This window comes from Orbicella franksi, chromosome 8 (assembly GCF_964199315.1).
Source record: "Orbicella franksi chromosome 8, jaOrbFran1.1, whole genome shotgun sequence".
Classification (NCBI taxonomy): domain Eukaryota; kingdom Metazoa; phylum Cnidaria; class Anthozoa; order Scleractinia; family Merulinidae; genus Orbicella; species Orbicella franksi.
Genome location: NC_138152.1, coordinates 12,366,356 through 12,391,415, shown reverse-complemented (window position 1 = coordinate 12,391,415; position 25,060 = coordinate 12,366,356). Strand labels below are relative to the sequence as shown.

At 40.1% G+C, this 25,060-nt stretch overlaps 1 protein-coding gene across 2 annotated transcripts; it reads right to left on the bottom strand.

Moving 5' to 3' along the window:
- Positions 1–1,197: 1,197 nt before the first annotated feature.
- LOC145495362 (uncharacterized) lies at positions 1,198–23,542 on the bottom strand. 2 transcript variants are annotated; one of them, XM_081474973.1, is made up of 13 exons: positions 22,788–23,542; positions 21,015–21,055; positions 6,309–6,438; positions 5,495–5,635; positions 5,097–5,203; positions 4,710–4,785; positions 3,994–4,028; positions 3,383–3,458; positions 3,188–3,222; positions 2,595–2,670; positions 2,465–2,499; positions 1,928–1,986; positions 1,198–1,270 (listed from the first exon to the last, which is right to left on the bottom strand). In XM_081474973.1, exons 1-12 carry the CDS (start codon positions 23,191–23,193, stop codon positions 1,963–1,965), a joined length of 1,182 nt encoding a protein of 393 aa, XP_081331099.1. In that variant the 5' UTR covers positions 23,194–23,542; the 3' UTR covers positions 1,198–1,270; positions 1,928–1,962. The 2 variants fall into 2 exon arrangements, with proteins under 2 accessions (XP_081331099.1, XP_081331100.1); XM_081474974.1 differs by lacking the exon at positions 21,015–21,055 and having other exon boundaries at positions 22,788–23,018.
- Between the last annotated feature and the right edge of the window lie 1,518 nt (positions 23,543–25,060).

The window sequence follows — 25,060 nt, the reverse complement described above, 5'->3', positions numbered from 1 at the left end:
CCCATAAAAGAAACGTGAGAAGTGAACTCGTGGAAATTATTGTAAACATTCAAGAGCAACAGTAGAAAGATGTTATAACTACCGTATTGGAAGATCATTGGAAAGAAAAAAAGTGTAGTAACCAAAATAATGAGAGTGCTGGGGTGAGCTGCTAATTCACCCAAAGGTTGCTACAACATTTTCCCACTTTTTTTATTCAAACAAAAAAACAAACCAGCCATCGCTCGATTTTTCATGCCGAATTGAGTAATATACAAAGTTTCATAAAAATCTGCCGCAAACTCATGAAAATTATTTTACAATGTAGCTACACGCACAAAATATATATCGCTTCATATGAAATACAATTCCTTCTTCATTCAAAGTTGGGGGTGGGGAATCAGCTTTGGTTATGCAAACCGGCTATTTTGTTCTATTATACACGAAAAATTTTGATCGATAGCTTTCATTTGAATGATCGCACACAGCTTAGGTTATGTGCAGAGTACAGCATGTATTTACTGACCCTGGGAGTGATACGGTTGACTATTTTTGACCAGACAGGCTTTGAAAGCCAGTCAGGCGAATTAACTCTAACCAAAATCTCACAATACAAGATTACGTTATCTTTCTTTAAGAAAGCTAAGAGAGTCCAACGTTTGCAAAACAAACACTGTCTCCAATAAGAGACTGTTGAGCTGTGGTTCTGGCCACACATAAACAGTACGACATGTGTAGCTGTCGTAATAAGCACGTCATTTATGCCGTTTTTGAAGGACTCAAGTCAGCCTGCGCCATTTTCGATGGCATCGAAATTATTGATATTGCATGCATGGTAAGCAAAATCTTGTCCAATTTTATTTACTGAAAGTTGTATTCGTGAATGTATGTTTAATTATCTTTAGTAGTTTCATAGTGATTTCCTTCGTTTCGAGATGCTCCGAACAAAATATAACAGCCAAACTCTCGCATGTAAAGAAAAAAAAAAGGTGTGGCTGACTAGCTTGTTATTCTTAGTATGTATTAACATAAGTTTCCTTTAATTGATGAAGTTGGCTACGCTAGATCAATCCTCCGTGAGAGTTCTTCACAGCGACGTTTTCAAACATAACACGTGAGCACGTGAGAGTTCGTCATCGTTACTTAAACCCTGTCAGTGATGTCATCTCCCTAGTGGAGATTGGGTTCAAGCAAAGTGAAGCTGCGTACTCATTCCCATAATTAGATGAGCCCTCTGGATCAGCCGTAGTTGCGCTTTTCTCCGTTGGAGTGGAAGCATCGTCTGATTAATCTATGAGAGAGTAAAAACAACATGTTTTCTTGTGAAACAGGATTCAGCTATCGCCCAGTGTACAAGTATTCAGTCTTTGCGGAAAACCTAGATGGAATTAACTTGAACAATGGCACGAGTTTCTTGAAAATCGGCTAATTTAACCGAATCAAGAGCAGCACTTGAAAGATAAATTCTGAATATTTCTGATGACTCGTTCTAACTAGGAAGTGTGCCGCACTCCGGCCAAGATAGCCTGTAAACAGGCTCTATCTGGTAGGGTCTGACCGCGGCTGGAACGGGGCCAAGAAGGGACTGGCGCCTATCGTGTACTTAACCCAAATATACACCATTACTCACTATGTGTTTCATTTGGCTATTTAAGAAGAAAACATAATGTGAAAGAATTCTTCGCCTCATCCTCGACTAGAGAGCCTGCTCACAGGCTGGCCAAGACTGCCGCTAGGATTGCGAATCATTTCTAAGATTTCCACATTTTCAGCTAAATAACAAACGCCTTAAAGAAATAACAAGATATTACAAGCTTATAACTTTATGCGAAAAAGGTTGGCAGTCCAATTATTCGCGCGGTTACTTTTACACTGAGCGTCAATCAATTTTAACAACTGATAAAGTGTTATTCAAGATAACTGTTTTGCTCATTTTTCTTTAATTTACCTTCCTCATTTGATTCCTCCGTGTCGCCCAACTCTTCAGTCTGACATTTGATCCACTACCTAGAGAAGGGAGGGAAAAATACTATGGTTATTGAAAGGCGTATTGCTACTGGAAAGGAGTTCGAAAAGGCATATGAATAAAGCTGATAGCAAAACATTGAATTAGTTAGGCACTTTGTCATGTTATCTTATTGTCTATGTTCAGAAATGAAACATGGTCCCGTTTTAATTAGAAGACCATTAAACAAACAAGTTCCACTAGAAATTACAACGAAACGACAGCAACAACAACAGAAAACTATGGCAATAAAGGGAACGTTCCTTTGAGATGATCTGGATCAGGATGAGTAATCCAAGATTACTCAGATCATGGTACATCAAAGGAACCGATGAATCCAAGACCAGAGTGGCTTAATCGGTTCCTTTGATGTACCATTACTTGAATGATCCTGATACAGATCACACCAAAGGGACGCACCAAAAGACAACAACAACGACAGTTCATCAACAATAAGACCAAATTAGGGCTTCGTCTTACATCGATAATTTCTTGATCGCTGGGCATCTCGTCTTCTGCAAAAGTCATTTCAAAATGTTTTAAGTTTATGGTTACAGATTTATTAAGTGTATTTCAACATAATTATCTTGATCATTTTTCTTTTATTTACCTTCATCTTTTGATCGTTCCTTGCCGTCCAGCTCCTCACTTGAAGAGCTATTCTGGTCTGACATTTGATCTACCAGCTAGAGAGGAGAGGGGAAGACATTATGGTTATCGACAGGCGAGTCATGATACTTGAAAAGGGTCAGGGAAAGGCATATGAATAAAGCTGGTGGCAAAACAGTGAATAAGGTGGGCACTTTCTCACGTTATCTATTGCCGATGTTCTTAAATGAAACGTGGTCCCGTTTTGGTAAGAAAACCAATAAACTAGCAAACAAAAATTAATCAAAACCTCTTCCCAATGGTAGCGAATAAAAAAGTTCTACTAGTAATTACAACAAAAACGACAACAATAACAGCAACAAACTATAGCAATAAAGGGCGCGTTCATCTGGGGTGATCTGGATCAGGATCAGTGATGCAAGATTACTCAGATCATGGTGCATCAAATGAAGGAACCGATGAACCCTAGACCCGAGTGGATTCATCGGTTCCTCTGATGTAGCATGATTTGAGAGATCTTGATCCAGATCACACCAAAGGAACGCATCAAAAAACAACAACACAATAAAAGAACAAATTAGAGCACTATCTTACATCGATGATTTCTTGATCGTTGGGCTCCTCGACTTCTGCAAAAGTCATTTCAAATTATCAAAAGTAAGTTTATGGTTATGGATAAATACGTTACAAATTAATTCATCATAATTCCTCTTCTAAGGGTCAATCAATTTAAACAACCAGTAAAGTGTAATTCAAGATAATTATTTTGATCATTTTTCTGTTATTTACCTGCCTCATTTGATCCCTCTATGCCGTTCAACTCTTCAAATGAGGAGCTACTCTGGTCTGACATTTGATCTACCAGCTAGAGAGGAGAGAGGAAAGCATTGTGGTTATAGACAAGTGAATTGACACTTGAAATGGGTTAGGGAAAGGCATATGAATAAAGCTAGTGGAAAACAGTGAGTTAGGCGGCGCTTTTTCAGGTTATCCCTTGTCGATCATTGTTCTTAAATGAAACGTGGTCCCGTTTTGATTAGAAAACCAATAAACTAGCGAACAAAAATTAATCAAAACCTCTTCCCAGAGACAACGAATAAACAAGTTCCACTAGAAATTACTACAAAACAACAACAACAAACTGTAGCAATAAAGCGTGCATTTATTTGGGGTAATCTAGATCAGGATCTGTGGGCAAGATCACTCAGATCATGGTGCATTACAGGAACCGATGAATCCTTGATCAGAGTGGATTCATCGGTTCCTTTGATGTACTATGATCTGACTGATCTTGAATCACTGATCCTGATTCAAATCACACCGAAAGAACGCACCAAAAGGCAACAACGTAAACAACGACAGGCCAACAACAATAAGACCAAATCAAGGCATCATCTTACATCAATGATTTCTTGATCGCTGGGCATCTCGTCTTCTGCAAAAGTCATTTCAAAATGTTTTAAGTTTATGGTTACAGATTTCTCTGATTTCTTCCTTACCCCTGTTCCCCGAGAGACATCAAAATCTGAGCAATAATTAAATAATGATAATGAAAAGATTTTCCTTAACATCAGTTAATTAACCAAATTAAGAGAAGTACTCAGTTCAAATTCGCACACACGAGTGGGAACAGGAAGAATTGCTAAATGGAACGGAATATTTCTGATGACTCGTTCAAGCTAGGAAAAGTGCAGGACTTCAAAATAGCGGCCTGCGGACAGGCTCCGGCTCGCAGGGTCTGGCCGCGGCGGCGCGGCTGGAAGAGCCAAGATGCAACTGGCGCCTATCGTGACTTCGTACTTGGCCAATAACTCATATATACATCATTACTCACTATGTGGTTCATTTCGCCGCTTGAGAAGAAAACATAATGTGAAAGAATTCTTCGCCCATCCTCGACTACAGAGCCTCTTCACATGCTATCTAAGACCGCCTCCAGCTAAATGATGAGCGCTCAGTTTTAAGAAACTACAAGCTTATAACTTGAAACGAAAAACGAAGGAGCGTCCTAATATTTGCACGTTTACTTTTTACACTAAGCATTTACTTATTAAATTTTTACTAACAATCAAGAACAATTCAAGATAATCATTTTGATCATTTTTCTTCTATTTACCCTCCTCATTTGATTCTTCCATGCCGTCCAGCTCCTCAGGTGAAGGTCGAGAGTCTGCAGCCATTCGATCTACCAGCTAAAGAGGAGAAGGAGAGACATTGTGGTTACAGACAGGCGAATTGGCGCTGGAAAGGGGTTAGGGCAAACAGTGAGGTGGGTACATATAGGTCAGCTCTCAGGTTATTTAGTGTTTATTGCAACGTAGGGCGGTTTTAATAGGAAAACCGATAAACAAAAATTAATCTTAACATATTCCCAGTGGCAGCGAATAAATAATTTGCACTAGAAATTGCTATAAAAACGACAACAACAACAAAAAACTATAGCAATAAAGAGGACAACAACGACGAGTCAATGACAATAAGACCAAATTAGCCATCATCTTACATCGGTGATTTCTTGAGCGTTGGCCAGCTCCTCTGCTGTAATTGTCCTTTTATGGTTACAGATTTCTCTGCTTTCTTGCTTTTTCACCAGTCTCTTCGACTGCACCCCTGTTTCCCGAGAGACAACAAAATTTGAATTCTAACCGCACCATGATGAATACAATATTTTCTAGTCTACCTCTGCGCTATTTGCGCTATATAGCAAAAAGAAAAAAAATCTGCCCTATATAGAGCAGCTGGCGTGTAAATTACGATGATGCATAGGGAGAATCACTATAATGATCTTTGTCAAGCTTTCAAGCTGTTAAGTGACAATCCCGAAACGCAGTGGACTTCCACTTAATGCATATAATGGCGACTGTACTGTTAGTCTTCAATCAACTTCTTCCTAATTATTACCCCCGGCTCTGCCTTCAGTTCCACTTTCTTCTGCACCTTCGTCTGCGAATATTTCCAGTTCGGGTTTCTCGACATGTTGGTCTACTGCCATAGCATTCCAAGCCGCCAAGAACCAGTGTGTATGAGGAAAAGGGAACATTCCTGTAAAATAAAGTAGAAGACAATGTATGAAAGCTCGGGCTAAAAGGCATTAGTTATGTAACTCGAAAAAGTTGCCGAAACACTCGTCCTTGACTCCAGTTCCACAGTATTTCTCGCGTTCTCCCAAACCTGCTTTCACTCGTTCTTTCAAAACTATACGAAACATGGTTTTTATTTATCGACGCCAACACAGGTGGCAGCAGAGAATACAACAGAGACGCGGCAGCAGATCGAAAAAAAAAAAAAAAAAAAGACGAAAGTCGAACAAGAGTTCAATAAGGGAAAAATAAATGAAGTGTGTTTGAATCAAAATATCAAACGCGTGAGACCCTTTTTACCACATTTCCAAACATCGAGAAGAGGGTTACGACAAAATACGGCGTAAAGCAGAGTAAGTAAATTAAAATGGATTGAGAAAGGTCATTTGGGGCGAGAGGAAGAGCAAATTCACTGTGCCTGCGAGATAGAGGGTTACACATGACGTTGAGGAGCTCAACGATTTCTTAACATGCCTTCAAAACGTAAGCTTGCCATCAGACTGTACAACATGTATTTAGGCGACGTGACCGAAGCATCGGTCCAGGCAGTTGTTCCTTCCACCGAATGGACTTCACCAGTACAACTAGAGGCCACTTCCTTCCCCGGAATTCACCCTACGAGGTTGGCTCCCTACCTGTTGATTTTCCCAGCACAAGTGTCTCGAATGCAGGGTAGGCTGAGTTTGGACGAGCTCGAGTAACCAGCGAAGACTTCTGTAATGCAGGTTTTGTGATAGGTCCAGGATCCATCATTTCGTCTACCATCTGAAATAAATAGAATCAGAATGAGTAATATGACTTTAAATCTTTAATTGTTAACACGGAGGGAGGAAAATCCCAGCATTAGAAAGATCCTATGATACTATGGGCGTTCAGCTGATAAACCTTGTTTATCACTGTTATTTGTGTTATATTTTAGTTAATCCAGCTTCAGTTAAGAAAAAGAGTTTTTGATACACCGAATGTTGTTTTGCGATACGTTCAGATCAGAAAATGACAAACGCTTAGGGATTTATAAGGGACAAATACATTCCGACATATAATTTTGCTTTGGTTTTCAGTAAAACCCTCTTTAATTTTATGTCAGTTGTTTTCTTTGAAAATTATTAAAGAGAGCTGGCCTTTGTCGTAAGACCCTGAAAAAGTTTCAAAACTCATGTAACAGACTCACGACGAAATCTTGACACTTGTTGCCAAATCTGAGCGTCGATCAATTTGAAAATTCATTACTGTTTGTTATCTCTTAGGTAACGTTTCAAAATTTAGATACACTCAAACCTCTCGTTATGGACACCTCCATAATATAGACACCTCTAAATTATGGATATTATGGTCAGTCGCAGCGAAACCAGAATTCATTTAATCTCTTCCTCTATGATACGACCACCTCTGTAACAAGGAAACTTCTATATTATGGATAATTATTATGGACAGTTCCAGAGAAACCAGAGTTCATTTAAGGTAATTCCCTCGAAATAAAACTGCACATAGATTTTTGCTCAAACTTTGTCCAATGAATATTTATCGTATGAGAACTTAAATTATAAAATAAAAAAGGGGGGGGGTTGCCCATGCTCGTTAAGGAGCAGTGAGGCATTGAAAATGTCCCATTTTAGCGTTATTAAATGCTTATTACAAGAGCGCTTTCCAAGTTATTGTAAACTCTTTGTGAGCCCAGACTCATGAAAACACGCCTCAAACTACAGCCTGAATACTTGTGTCGGGCACAAATAAACTTTTTAAGTTTGATTTTGACAGACTGCTGAATCTTTGTTAAAATATTTGAACCAAATTGCTTGACACGGCTATCAAACTGCAAAATAGAAAAGACTACAGCGCAGCTGCTATTTTTCTTATTTATTCAATTTCCAAACATAGAAATCAGATCAGTCTTTTCTCACGCAAAGCTAGTGATTAGTTGATTAAACTGACGGGAAAAAAATTTGGGGTGCCCGGGCTCGTTAGTGAGCTATAGCCATTTTTCAACTGACAGAACTCAATATCAAGGCAAATCCGCCACGTTTTCAATGTGCTGGTGCACGAACGCGCGCTAATGACGCCATAAATTATGCGCAGTAAGGATGCGCAATGCAATACTGGGGAGTGACCTTAATCTCTTCCTCTATAATACGACCACCTCTGTAATAAGGAAACCTCTATATTATGGATAATTATTATGGATAGTCCCAGAGAAACTGCCATGAATAGTTAAATAAATCCCAGAGAAAACAGAATTAATTTAATCTCTTCTTCTGTAATACGGCTTTCTCCATAATAAGGACACCTCTACATTATGAAAAATTAACGGAGTCCCAGAGAAACCAGAATTTACTTCAATTCTTCCTCTAAAATACAGACACCTCTATAATAAGGACACCCCTATAATAAGGACACCTCTATATTCTGGATAAGTTTTATGGACAGTCCAAGAGGAACCAGAATTCATTTAATCTCTTCCTCTATAATACGACATAATAAGGACACTTTTATAATAAGGACACCTCCATAATTAGGATACCTCCATAATAAGGACACCTCCATAATAAGCACACCTCCATAATAAGGACACCTCCATAATAAGCACACCTCTATAATAAGGACACCTCCATAATAAGGACACCTCCATAATAAGGACACCTCCATAATAAGGACACCTCCATAATAAGCACACCTCCATAATAAGCACACCTCCATAATAAGCACACCTCCATAATAAGCACACCTCCATAATAAGCACACCTCCATAAAAAGGACACCTCCATAATAAGGACACCTCCATAATAAGGACACCTCCATAATAAGCACACCCCCATAATAAGCACACCTCCATAATAAGCACACCTCCATAATAAGCACACCTCCATAATAAGCACACCTCCATAATAAGCACACCTCCATAATAAGCACACCTCCATAATAAGCACACCTCCATAAAAAGCACACCTCCATAATAAGGACACCTCCATAATAAGGACACCTCCATAATAAGCACACCTCCATAATAAGCACACCTCCATAATAAGCACACCTCCATAAAAAGGACACCTCCATAATAAGGACACCTCCATAATAAGCACACCTCCATAATAAGCACACCTCCATAATAAGCACACCTCCATAATAAGCACACCTCCATAATAAGCACACCTCCATAATAAGGACACCTCCATAATAAGGACACCTCCATAATAAGCACACCTCCATAATAAGCACACCTCCATAATAAGCACACCTCCATAATAAGCACACCTCCATAAAAAGGACACCTCCATAATAAGGACACCTCCATAATAAGGACACCTCCATAATAAGCACACCTCCATAATAAGCACACCTCCATAATAAGCACACCTCCATAATAAAGACACCTCCATAAAAAGGACACCTCCATAATAAGGACACCTCCATAATAAGGACACCTCCATAATAAGGACACCTCCATAATAAGGACACCTCCATAATAAGGACACCTCCATAATAAGCACACCTCCATAATAAGCACACCTCCATAATAAGCACACCTCCATAATAAGCACACCTCCATAATATGGACACCTCCATAATAAGGACACCTCCATAATAAGCACACCTCCATAATAAGCACACTTCCATAAAAAGGACACCTCCATAATAAGGACACCTCCATAATAAGGACACCTCCATAATAAGGACACCTCCATAATAAGGACACCTCCATAATAAGGACACCTCCATAATAAGGACACCTCCATAATAAGGACACCTCCATAATAAGGACACCTCCATAATAAGGACACCTCCATAATAAGCACACCTCCATAATAAGCACACCTCCATAATAAGCACACCTCCATAATAAGCACACCTCCATAATAAGCACACCTCCATAAAAAGGACACCTCCATAATAAGGACACCTCCATAATAAGCACACCTCCATAATAAGCACACCTCCATAATAAGCACACCTCCATAATAAGCACACCTCCATAATAAGCACACCTCCATAAAAAGCACACCTCCATAATAAGGACACCTCCATAATAAGGACACCTCCATAATAAGCACACCTCCATAATAAGCACACCTCCATAATAAGCACACCTCCATAATAAGCACACCTCCATAATAAGCACACCTCCATAAAAAGCACACCTCCATAATAAGGACACCTCCATAATAAGGACACCTCCATAATAAGCACACCTCCATAATAAGCACACCTCCATAATAAGCACACCTCCATAATAAGCACACCTCCATAATAAGCACACCTCCATAAAAAGGACACCTCCATAATAAGGACACCTCCATAATAAGCACACCTCCATAATAAAGACACCTCCATAAAAAGGACACCTCCATAATAAGGACACCTCCAAAATAAGGACACCTCCATAATAAGGACACCTCCATAATAAGGACACCTCCATAATAAGGACACCTCCATAATAAGCACACCTCCATAATAAGCACACCTCCATAATAACCACACCTCCATAATAAGCACACCTCCATAATATGGACACCTCCATAATAAGGACACCTCCATAATAAGCACACCTCCATAATAAGCACACCTCCATAAAAAGGACACCTCCATAATAAGGACACCTCCATAATAAGCACACCTCCATAATAAGGACACCTCCATAATAAGGACACCTCCATAATGAGGACACCTCCATAATAAGGACACCTCCATAATAAGCACACCTCCATAATAAGCACACCTCCATAATAAGCACACCTCCATAAAAAGGACACCTCCATAATAAGCACACCTCCATAATAAGCACACCTCCATAATAAGCACACCTCCATAATAAGCACACCTCCATAATAACCACACCTCCATAATAAGCACACCTCCATAATATGGACACCTCCATAATAAGGACACCTCCATAATAAGCACACCTCCATAATAAGCACACCTCCATAAAAAGGACACCTCCATAATAAGGACACCTCCATAATAAGCACACCTCCATAATAAGGACACCTCCATAATAAGGACACCTCCATAATAAGGACACCTCCATAATAAGGACACCTCCATAATAAGGACACCTCCATAATAAGCACACCTCCATAATAAGCACACCTCCATAATAAGCACACCTCCATAAAAAGGACACCTCCATAATAAGGACACCTCCATAATAAGGACACCTCCATAATAAGCACACCTCCATAATAAGCACACCTCCATAATAAGCACACCTCCATAAAAAGGACACCTCCATAATAAGGACACCTCCATAATAAGGACACCTCCATAATAAGGACACCTCCATAATAAGCACACCTCCATAATAAGCACACCTCCATAATAAGCACACCTCCATAATAAGCACACCTCCATAATAAGCACACCTCCATAATAAGCACACCTCCATAATAAGCACACCTCCATAAAAAGCACACCTCCATAAAAAGCACACCTCCATAATAAGGACACCTCCATAATAAGGACACCTCCATAATAAGGACACCTCCATAATAAGGACACCTCCATAATAAGGACACCTCCATAATAAGGACACCTCCATAATAAGGACACCTCAATAATAAGCACACCTCCATAATAAGCACACCTCCATAATAAGCACACCTCCATAATAAGCACACCTCCATAAAAAGGACACCTCCATAATAAGGACACCTCCATAATAAGCACACCTCCATAATAAGCACACCTCCATAATAAGCACACCTCCATAATAAGCACACCTCCATAATAAGCACACCTCCATAAAAAGCACACCTCCATAATAAGGACACCTCCATAATAAGGACACCTCCATAATAAGCACACCTCCATAATAAGCACACCTCCATAATAAGCACACCTCCATAATAAGCACACCTCCATAAAAAGGACACCTCCATAATAAGGACACCTCCATAATAAGGACACCTCCATAATAAGCACACCTCCATAATAAGCACACCTCCATAATAAGCACACCTCCATAATAAAGACACCTCCATAAAAAGGACACCTCCATAATAAGGACACCTCCATAATAAGGACACCTCCATAATAAGGACACCTCCATAATAAGCACACGTCCATAAAAAGCACACCTCCATAATAAGGACACCTCCATAATAAGGACACCTCCATAATAAGCACACCTCCATAATAAGCACACCTCCATAATAAGCACACCTCCATAATAAGCACACCTCCATAAAAAGGACACTTCCATAATAAGGACACCTCCATAATAAGGACACCTCCATAATAAGCACACCTCCATAATAAGGACACCTCCATAATAAGCACACCTCCATAATAAGCACACCTCCATAATAAGCACACCTCCATAATAAGCACACCTCCATAATAAGCACACCTCCATAATAAGCACACCTCCATAATAAGCACACCTCCATAAAAAGGACACCTCCATAATAAGGACACCTCCATAATAAGGACACCTCCATAATAAGCACACCTCCATAATAAGCACACCTCCATAATAAGCACACCTCCATAAAAAGGACACCTCCATAATAAGGACACCTCCATAATAAGGACACCTCCATAATAAGGACACCTCCATAATAAGCACACCTCCATAATAAGCACACCTCCATAATAAGCACACCTCCATAATAAGCACACCTCCATAATAAGCACACCTCCATAATAAGCACACCTCCATAATAAGCACACCTCCATAATAAGCACACCTCCATAATAAGCACACCTCCATAATAAGCACACCTCCATAATAAGCACACCTCCATAATAAGCACACCTCCATAAAAAGGACACCTCCATAATAAGGACACCTCCATAATAAGGACACCTCCATAATAAGCACACCTCCATAATAAGCACACCTCCATAATAAGCAGACCTCCATAAAAAGGACACCTCCATAATAAGGACACCTCCATAATAAGGACACCTCCATAATAAGGACACCTCCATAATAAGCACACCTCCATAATAAGCACACCTCCATAATAAGCACACCTCCATAATAAGCACACCTCCATAATAAGCACACCTCCATAATAAGCACACCTCCATAATAAGCACACCTCCATAATAAGCACACCTCCATAAAAAGCACACCTCCATAATAAGGACACCTCCATAATAAGGACACCTCCATAATAAGGACACCTCCATAATAAGGACACCTCCATAATAAGGACACCTCCATAATAAGGACACCTCCATAATAAGGACACCTCCATAATAAGGACACCTCAATAATAAGCACACCTCCATAATAAGCACACCTCCATAATAAGCACACCTCCATAATAAGCACACCTCCATAAAAAGGACACCTCCATAATAAGGACACCTCCATAATAAGCACACCTCCATAATAAGCACTCCTCCATAATAAGCACACCTCCATAATAAGCACACCTCCATAATAAGCACACCTCCATAAAAAGCACACCTCCATAATAAGGACACCTCCATAATAAGGACACCTCCATAATAAGCACACCTCCATAATAAGCACACCTCCATAATAAGCACACCTCCATAATAAGCACACCTCCATAAAAAGGACACCTCCATAATAAGGACACCTCCATAATAAGGACACCTCCATAATAAGCACACCTCCATAATAAGCACACCTCCATAATAAGCACACCTCCATAATAAAGACACCTCCATAAAAAGGACACCTCCATAATAAGGACACCTCCATAATAAGCACACCTCCATAATAAGGACACCTCCATAATAAGGACACCTCCATAATAAGGACACCTCCATAATAAGCACACCTCCATAATAAGCACACCTCCATAATAAGCACACCTCCATAAAAAGGACACCTCCATAATAAGGACACCTCCATAATAAGGACACCTCCATAATAAGCACACCTCCATAATAAGCACACCTCCATAATAAGCACACCTCCATAAAAAGGACACCTCCATAATAAGGACACCTCCATAATAAGGACACCTCCATAATAAGGACACCTCCATAATAAGCACACCTCCATAATAAGCACACCTCCATAATAAGCACACCTCCATAATAAGCACACCTCCATAATAAGCACACCTCCATAATAAGCACACCTCCATAATAAGCACACCTCCATAAAAAGCACACCTCCATAAAAAGCACACCTCCATAATAAGGACACCTCCATAATAAGGACACCTCCATAATAAGGACACCTCCATAATAAGGACACCTCCATAATAAGGACACCTCCATAATAAGGACACCTCCATAATAAGGACACCTCAATAATAAGCACACCTCCATAATAAGCACACCTCCATAATAAGCACACCTCCATAATAAGCACACCTCCATAAAAAGGACACCTCCATAATAAGGACACCTCCATAATAAGGACACCTCCATAATAAGCACACCTCCATAATAAGCACACCTCCATAATAAGCACACCTCCATAATAAGCACACCTCCATAAAAAGCACACCTCCATAATAAGGACACCTCCATAATAAGGACACCTCCATAATAAGCACACCTCCATAATAAGCACACCTCCATAATAAGCACACCTCCATAATAAGCACACCTCCATAAAAAGGACACCTCCATAATAAGGACACCTCCATAATAAGGACACCTCCATAATAAGCACACCTCCATAATAAGCACACCTCCATAATAAGCACACCTCCATAATAAAGACACCTCCATAAAAAGGACACCTCCATAATAAGGACACCTCCATAATAAGGACACCTCCATAATAAGGACACCTCCATAATAAGCACACGTCCATAAAAAGCACACCTCCATAATAAGGACACCTCCATAATAAGGACACCTCCATAATAAGCACACCTCCATAATAAGCACACCTCCATAATAAGCACACCTCCATAATAAGCACACCTCCATAAAAAGGACACTTCCATAATAAGGACACCTCCATAATAAGGACACCTCCATAATAAGCACACCTCCATAATAAGCACACCTCCATAATAAGCACACCTCCATAATAAGCACACCTCCATAATAAGCACACCTCCATAATAAGGACACCTCCATAATAAGCACACCTCCATAATAAGCACACCTCCATAATAAGCACACCTCCATAATAAGCACACCTCCATAATAAGCACACCTCCATAATAAGCACACCTCCATAATAAGCACACCTCCATAAAAAGGACACCTCCATAATAAGGACACCTCCATAATAAGGACACCTCCATAATAAGCACACCTCCATAATAAGCACACCTCCATAATAAGCACACCTCCATAAAAAGGACACCTCCATAATAAGGACACCTCCATAATAAGGACACCTCCATAATAAGGACACCTCCATAATAAGCACACCTCCATAATAAGCACACCTCCATAATAAGCACACCTCCATAATAAGCACACCTCCATAATAAGCACACCTCCATAATAAGCACACCTCCATAATAAGCACACCTCCATAATAAGCACACCTCCATAATAAGCACACCTCCATAATAAGCACACCTCCATAATAAGCACACCTCCATAAAAAGGACACCTCCATAATAAGGACACCTCCATAATAAGGACACCTCCATAATAAGCACACCTCCATAATAAGCACACCTCCATAATAAGCAGACCTCCATAAAAAGGACACCTCCATAATAAGGACACCTCCATAATAAGGACACCTCCATAATAAGGACACCTCCATAATAAGCACACCTCCATAATAAGCACACCTCCATAATAAGCACACCTCCATAATAAGCACACCTCCATAATAAGCACACCTCCATAATAAGCACACCTCCATAATAAGCACACCTCCATAATAAGCACACCTCCATAAAAAGCACACCTCCATAATAAGGACACCTCCATAATAAGGACACCTCCATAATAAGGACACCTCCATAATAAGGACACCTCCATAATAAGGACACCTCCATAATAAGGACACCTCCATAATAAGGACACCTCCATAATAAGGACACCTCAATAATAAGCACACCTCCATAATAAGCACACCTCCATAATAAGCACACCTCCATAATAAGCACACCTCCATAAAAAGGACACCTCCATAATAAGGACACCTCCATAATAAGCACACCTCCATAATAAGCACTCCTCCATAATAAGCACACCTCCATAATAAGCACACCTCCATAATAAGCACACCTCCATAAAAAGCACACCTCCATAATAAGGACACCTCCATAATAAGCACACCTCCATAATAAGCACACCTCCATAATAAGCACACCTCCATAATAAGCACACCTCCATAAAAAGGACACCTCCATAATAAGGACACCTCCATAATAAGGACACCTCCATAATAAGCACACCTCCATAATAAGCACACCTCCATAATAAGCACACCTCCATAATAAAGACACCTCCATAAAAAGGACACCTCCATAATAAGGACACCTCCATAATAAGCACACCTCCATAATAAGGACACCTCCATAATAAGGACACCTCCATAATAAGGACACCTCCATAATAAGCACACCTCCATAATAAGCACACCTCCATAATAAGCACACCTCCATAATAAGCACACCTCCATAATATGGACACCTCCATAATAAGGACACCTCCATAATAAGCACACCTCCATAATAAGCACACCTCCATAAAAAGGACACCTCCATAATAAGGACACCTCCATAATAAGGACACCTCCATAATAAGGACACCTCCATAATAAGGACACCTCCATAATAAGGACACCTCCATAATAAGGACACCTCCATAATAAGGACACCTCCATAATAAGCACACCTCCATAATAAGCACACCTCCATAATAAGCACACCTCCATAATAAGCACACCTCCATAATAAGCACACCTCCATAATAAGCACACCTCCATAATAAGCACACCTCCATAATAAGCACACCTCCATAAAAAGCACACCTCCATAATAAGGACACCTCCATAATAAGGACACCTCCATAATAAGCACACCTCCATAATAAGCACACCTCCATAATAAGCACACCTCCATAATAAGCACACCTCCATAATAAGCACACCTCCATAAAAAGGACACCTCCATAATAAGGACACCTCCATAATAAGGACACCTCCATAATAAGCACACCTCCATAATAAGCACACCTCCATAATAAGCACACCTCCATAATAAGCACACCTCCATAATAAGCACACCTCCATAATAAGGACACCTCCATAAAAAGGACACCTTCATAATAAGGACACCTCCATAATAAGGACACCTCCATAATAAGGACACCTCCATAATAAGGACACCTCCATAATAAGGACACCTCCATAATAAGCACACCTCCATAATATGGACACCTCCCTAATATGGACACCTCCATAATAAGGACACCTCCTTAATAAGCACACCTCCATAATAAGGACACGTCCATAATAAGCACACCTCCATAATAAGCACACCTCCATAATAAGCACACCTCCATAATAAGCACACCTCCATAATAAGCACACCTCCATAATAAGCACACCTCCATAAAAAGGACACCTCCATAATAAGGACACCTCCATAATAAGGACACCTCCATAATAAGGACACCTCCATAATAAGGACACCTCCATAATAAGCACACCTCCATAATAAGCACACCTCCATAATAAGCACACCTCCATAATAAGCACACCTCCATAATAAGCACACCTCCATAATAAGCACACCTCCATAATAAGGACACCTCCATAATAAGGACACCTCCATAATAAGGACACCTCCATAATAAGGACACCTCCATAATAAGGACACCTCCATAATAAGCACACCTCCATAATAAGCACACCTCCATAATAAGCACACCTCCATAATAAGCACACCTCCATAATAAGCACACCTCCATAATAAGCACACCTCCATAATAAGCACACCTCGATAATAAGCACACCTCCATAATAAGCACACGTCCATAAAAAGCACACCTCCATAATAAGGACACCTCCATAATAAGGACACCTCCATAATAAGCACACCTCCATAATAAGCACACCTCCATAATAAGCACACCTCCATAATAAGCACACCTCCATAAAAAGGACACTTCCATAATAAGGACACCTCCATAATAAGGACACCTCCATAATAGGCACACCTCCATAATAAGCACACCTCCATAATAAGCACACCTCCATAATAAGCACACCTCCATAATAAGCACACCTCCATAATAAGCACACCTCCATAATAAGCACACCTCCATAATAAGGACACCTCCATAATAAGCACACCTCCATAATAAGCACACCTCCATAAAAAGCACACCTCCATAATAAGCACACCTCCATAATAAGCACACCTCCATAATAAGCACACCTCCATAAAAAGGACACCTCCATAATAAGGACACCTCCATAATAAGGACACCTCCATAATAAGCACACCTCCATAATAAGCACACCTCCATAATAAGCACACCTCCATAAAAAGGACACCTCCATAAAAAGGACACCTCCATAATAAGGACACCTCCATAATAAGGACACCTCCATAATAAGGACACCTCCATAATAAGCACACCTCCATAATAAGCACACCTCCATAATAAGCACACCTCCATAATAAGCACACCTCCATAAAAAGCACACCTCCATAATAAGGACACCTCCATAATAAGGACACCTCCATAATAAGGACACCTCCATAATAAGCACACCTCCATAATAAGCACACCTCCATAATAAGCACACCTCCATAATAAAGACACCTCCATAAAAAGGACACCTCCATAATAAGGACACCTCCATAATAAGCACACCTCCATAATAAGGACACCTCCATAATAAGGACACCTCCATAATAAGCACACCTCCATAAAAAGGACACTTCCATAATAAGGACACCTCCATAATAAGGACACCTCCATAATAGGCACACCTCCATAATAAGCACACCTCCATAATAAGCACACCTCCATAATAAGCACACCTCCATAATAAGCACACCTCCATAATAAGCACACCTCCATAATAAGGACACCTCCATAATAAGCACACCTCCATAATAAGCACACCTCCATAAAAAGCACACCTCCATAATAAGCACACCTCCATAATAAGCACACCTCCATAATAAGCACACCTCCATAATAAGGACACCTCCATAATAAGGACACCTCCATAATAAGCACACCTCCATAATAAGCACACCTCCATAATAAGCACACCTCCATAAAAAGGACACCTCCATAAAAAGGACACCTCCATAATAAGGACACCTCCATAATAAGGACACCTCCATAATAAGGACACCTCCATAATAAGCACACCTCCATAATAAGCACACCTCCATAATAAGCACACCTCCATAATAAGCACACCTCCATAAAAAGCACACCTCCATAATAAGGACACCTCCATAATAAGGACACCTCCATAATAAGGACACCTCCATAATAAGCACACCTCCATAATAAGCACACCTCCATAATAAGCACACCTCCATAATAAAGACACCTCCATAAAAAGGACACCTCCATAATAAGGACACCTCCATAATAAGCACACCTCCATAATAAGCACACCTCCATAATAAGGACACCTCCATAATAAGGACACCTCCATAATAAGCACACCTCCATAATAAGCACACCTCCATAATAAGCACACCTCCATAATAAGCACACCTCCATAATATGGACACCTCCATAATAAGGACACCTCCATAATAAGGACACCTCCATAATAAGCACACCTCCATAATAAGCACACCTCCATAAAAAGGACACCTCCATAATAAGCACACCTCCATAATAAGCACACCTCCATAATAAGGACACCTCCATAATAAGGACACCTCCATAATAAGGACACCTCCATAATAAGCACACCTCCATAATAAGGACACCTCCATAATAAGCACACCTCCATAATAAGCACACCTCCATAATAAGCACACCTCCATAATAAGCACACCTCCATATTAAGCACACCTCCATAATAAGCACACCTCCATAATAAGCACACCTCCATAATAAGCACACCTCCATAATAAGCACACCTCCATAAAAAGCACACCTCCATAATAAGGACACCTCCATAATAAGGACACCTCCATAATAAGCACACCTCCATAATAAGCACACCTCCATAATAAGCACACCTCCATAATAAGCACACCTCCATAATAAGCACACCTCCATAAAAAGGACACCTCCATAATAAGGACACCTCCATAATAAGGACACCTCCATAATAAGCACACCTCCATAATAAGCACACCTCCATAATAAGCACACCTCCATAATAAGCACACCTCCATAATAAGGACACCTCCATAAAAAGGACACCTCCATAATAAGGACACCTCCATAATAAGGACACCTCCATAATAAGGACACCTCCATAATAAGGACACCTCCATAATAAGGACACCTCCATAATAAGCACACCTCCATAATATGGACACCTCCCTAATATGGACACCTCCATAATAAGGACACCTCCTTAATAAGCACACCTCCATAATAAGCACACCTCCATAATAAGCACACCTCCATAATAAGCACACCTCCATAATAAGCACACCTCCATAAAAAGGACACCTCCATAATAAGGACACCTCCATAATAAGCACACCTCCATAATAAGCACACCTCCATAATAAGCACACCTCCATAATAAGCACACCTCCATAATAAGCACACCTCCATAAAAAGGACACCTCCATAATAAGGACACCTCCATAATAAGCACACCTCCATAATAAGCACACCTCCATAATAAGCACACCTCCATAATAAGCACACCTCCATAATAAGCACACCTCCATAATAAGGACACCTCCATAATAAGGACACCTCCATAATAAGCACACCTCCATAATAAGCACACCTCCATAATAAGCACACCTCCATAATAAGCACACCTCCATAAAAAGGACACCTCCATAATAAGGACACCTCCATAATAAGGACACCTCCATAATAAGCACACCTCCATAATAAGCACACCTCCATAATAAGCACACCTCCATAATAAAGACATCTCCATAAAAAGGACACCTCCATAATAAGGACACCTCCATAATAAGGACACCTCCATAATAAGGACACCTCCATAATAAGGACACCTCCATAATAAGGACACCTCCATAATAAGCACACCTCCATAATAAGCACACCTCCATAATAAGCACACCTCCATAATAAGCACACCTCCATAATATGGACACCTCCATAATAAGGACACCTCCATAATAAGGACACCTCCATAATAAGGACACCTCCATAATAAGGACACCTCCATAATAAGGACACCTCCATAATAAGGACACCTCCATAATAAGGACACCTCCATAATAAGGACACCTCTATAATAAGGAGTCGGAGTCAGTAGCAAGCTATATGTCCATTAGCCCACAAACCTGAACTATTTCTTTATCTGTCAGATCAAATGCGCCAGCCTCTGTATAAAACAAGAAAAAAAAACATCTGCATCTAGCTCTTTCAAACAAAACAGTCAAAATGACGGCTATGAATACAAGAGAGCCAGGAACCTGCCTGCGCTCCGCGCGAATAGAGCTTATCACTGTTTTGGGAGCCATCTTGACGGTTAGGCAACAAGTGTTATAAATTTCAGTGCTTGTATGGGAATCTAATGAATTCTGAACAATGTATGATTAGTTAAGTATAGATATACTAGGCAAAAATTGCAATAACCGAACTTCAGGGATGTTAGCTTCCCCCGACCGCGTTTTTGATTCGCCAAACATTGGTTTATATTTTCCCCCGAACTTGCAAAGCCACTTAAAATTTAGAGTCAAATATATTGCATATCAAAAACGCGGCTGAACGCTTTCTAGTTTGGTCAATTCGGTCGTGCTGCCTGACCGCGAATATGGCTTCTAACACCCTGATAAGGTCTATGCACTCTCAGTCTACAAGTACTAAAATCTGCATGGCAGATTTGGTTACTCCTCGGAGTTCATGCTGTCAGTATGGTATCCCTGAGGTTAAGCGCGAGGGAGGAAGTGAAAAACAAGTTTTTCTGTTCTGGCCAGCGGTAGGAGGCTGACCAAAGAAATGAAGGTCAGTCTGTGAGATCACAGATTCATGGCGTCACAAGTAAAGAAAGATAAACCTGACTAACAGGTTTTCTTTCCGGATAATTTCTTGGAAGGATTTCATCTCCAGTTAGACAAGTTTTACCATCAGAATTATTGATTAACATGGCCATCTTGGTATCGATATTTTCTCGAGAAAATTGATGCTGGTCATTGTAAAACAACACTAATCTAAAACTTTTGCCTTTTTTTCTTCTGTGTGGGGAAGAGGAAAAGATAAATTTAGACCCTTTGTTACTGTATATTTTCAAACCGAATAATATAAATTCTCTTATTTCAATTTTGCTTTCCTTCAGGAAAAGCATCTGCAGCTAATGTACAGAACCTCCGTCTTGTGTCCGGTAGGAGGTTGAGTTGAACGTCAAATAAGAAAAGTCAGTGAAACATCGACGTGAATTTCTTGTTGGCGCCTAATGCGAGCAATGTTTTGCTGCCACTTTTATTAGAATTCGGATCAAGCGGCTGGTTTTTGTCAAGAAGCCGCTTGAGAATTGACCCTTGAGGACTTTGCGAAATTTCTAGGAATTGTCGAATCATTGACAAAACAATGACAAAAATATAATCAGGGTGTGGAGGGTGGGGCATGAAGTGGTCATCTTGCGACATGAGGATGTCACAAGAACGTCTCATGTTACATTTCGACTGGTGTGCATTTTTTTGTGGTAAATAAATTATTTCATCAAGTAAGCAAACTTTTTTCCCCTGGTACTTTCCCTTTCACGAGAACTTTATGGGAGCGACAAACTTGAAAAGTCAAACATTGAAAATTAAAAGGTAACAAGGGATTTAAAGATGAATTCTCTCAAGCTGCGTGCTGTAGATGCTTTCTTAGATATGCTAGTGAGAATTTCGAATGCATGTAAACAAAAATATATAATGTAATAGATTACTTTCCCTTCTTCATTTGTTCCTTTTTGCTAAGAAGCGCCCCCCTTCCCGTCCCGTCCCCCGTTAGTTACGTCTTATGAACACTTTTCTGAGAAATCCGGATGGGTTTTGTAAACAATGTAATACCGCCACGCGTGGAATTTCAATTATATTAGCTGCAAGAATGTTTTTCAAGTTGAAACTTACGTTCTTCTTCCTTATCACACCCACCCCGCTCCTTCTTTCCCTTGGCGATGCTTTCCAAGCTGTAGATCTTGAACCTCCTGGGCCCTCGAGACGAGCTTCCATTGCGCACCTCTTTGAAATCGCGAAGAGCATTCAACGTGCATCTAAAGTTCGTTTTCCATTTTCTGGGATCTGGTGTATCTCTGGACGGTTCGTACTTTCCGGAGTAAATAGCCCACTGGCGAAATATTTCAACATCGTTTATATTCCATCTTTGGTGAGATCCGTGTACCCAGGGTATTGTGAACAGTCCTCGTTCTCGATCAATCCACTGCACTCCCTCGATTTCCTTGGTGTTAAGTCTATCGATCAACCAGTCTCTGAATCGCAATCGTTTCTTTCCCAAAGGTTTACTGTAATCATGCATGGTGCTTCTTTACCTCTACGCTGCGTGGAAAGCCGGCCAGACAACTGAAAAATGAAATCCTTGAAATTAATCAAGTCTTGATATTCTGAGAATCACTGGTGATATCGGATCCAACCGGAAGTTCATACGCTTTTTTCCTCAACTGACTGAATTGAAAATTCGGCTTATTGAAGGAAGCTAAATCGCACATAAGACCCTTTGCCGCGCTCCGTGCAACAGACTGTGTTTTATAAGGTCTACACGCGATATATTATATCGATATACATCTACTTTATGGGATTAGGGAAAAGTCCCTTTCTTTATAATAAAAGGGGTTTTTCCCGTCTCTGTTTGTCAACAGTTAGTCTGCCATTTAAATTATTCATGTGCAGTAACGTAAAGTAAAGTAAGCTAAATATCTTTATCCGAATCCCCACAATTTTTATTTTGCTTTACATATACTATTTAACAGTAAACTCCGATTCAAAATTTGTGACCATACTGATATTTTTCGACTTCAAGTGCAGTTGTTTACGTGAGTAATATTGCATTCGTTATGCATAATTAATTAACATTTTAAGAACAAGTTTATTCAGGGCACGAAAACAAAACATATTTAACTCTAGAATAAGATTATTTTTTTTTTTATACAATGCAAGGAGGGATTTCGATTTTTTTCTGTCTGCAAGCCATAAATTTTGTGAATAGAAAATTTTAATGCCCTAAATTTCAGGTCTCTGCATTTCATTGAGACATAAATCAGCACTGTAAAAGATTTCATTCTCAAATCACCAAAATAGTTTTCCCGTTATTTGTTGTCTCGAAAATTGTTCCCCACAAACGCTCGATTTCCCGCCTTCTTCTATTTTTGTCGAGTGTAAAGTGCCTTAATTTAGTCGACGAGTAAATGTTGACTTTCGATGTACAAATTTGAATATCCTTTCCTAAAAATGCAAATGAATTATCACAGCAGCGACTGGCTGACAGGTGGCGGAAAAGCACACTTAATCCGGGGAATCCCCTAGATTTGTATACATTTACGTAGGTCGATAAAAAGTATAGTAAAGCGACTTTATTGCTCGTGTTCGAGGTTTTACATCTTAAATGTGATGCAGGCTTGATCTACATGAATGATTTTGAACAATGTTTATATATTTACTCAATTTGACGCGCTGACGTGATTTTAGTTATATTGACCTTTTGTGGTCACAAAGCCTCCCACGCACCGCGACCTCATCCACTGACTCAAAAGTAAGAACCACACTGTACAGCATAACAAACAGTACCACGTGAACGTACTCCTCCGTAGCTTTCACTTGAATGGTTACACACTGCGGCTTCATCCACTGACTCAGAAGTTAGAACCACCTTGCACGCCATAATAAACAGTACCACATGAAAGTACAGCTCAGGAGCTCTCATTTGAATGGTCACACACTGGGTTTCATCCACTGACTTAGAAGTTAAACCCACCCTGTACAGCATAATAAGCAGTACCACATGAAAGTACAGCTCAGTAGCTCTCATTTGAATGGTCACTCACTGGGTTTCATCCACTGACTCAGAAGTTAAACCCACCCTGTACAGCATAATAAACAGTACCACATGAAAGTACAGCTCAGTAGCTTTCATTTGAATGGCCACGCACTGTGTTTTTATCCACTGACTCAGAAGTTAAACCCACCCTGTACAGCATAATAAACAGTACCACATGGAAGTACTGCTCAATAGCTTTCATTTGAATGGTCATATAGTAGGGTTTCAATTTGATTTAAAAGATAGACCACTGTTTCATGATTGGACTGAATTGAAGCTCGACATTAGCTGAGTACTAGTTTTTTCAACGATTGTAAGTAAATTGTATATTTGACTTGATGTAACTGTCGAC

What these genes read in the sequence shown, in the direction of transcription:
- LOC145495362 (XM_081474973.1), bottom strand. Translation starts at nt 23,193, where the DNA reads ATGCATGATTACAGTAAACCTTTGGGAAAGAAACGATTGCGATTCAGA. An exon ending in GGAAGAATCAAATGAGGAGG is followed by an intron (nt 4,029 to 4,709) that starts GTAAATAGAAGA and finishes TGACTTTTGCAG; the next exon opens with AAGACGAGATGCCCAGCGAT. An exon ending in GCGATCAAGAAATCATTGAT is followed by an intron (nt 3,459 to 3,993) that starts GTAAGATGATGC and finishes TCTCCTCTCTAG; the next exon opens with CTGGTAGATCAAATGTCAGA.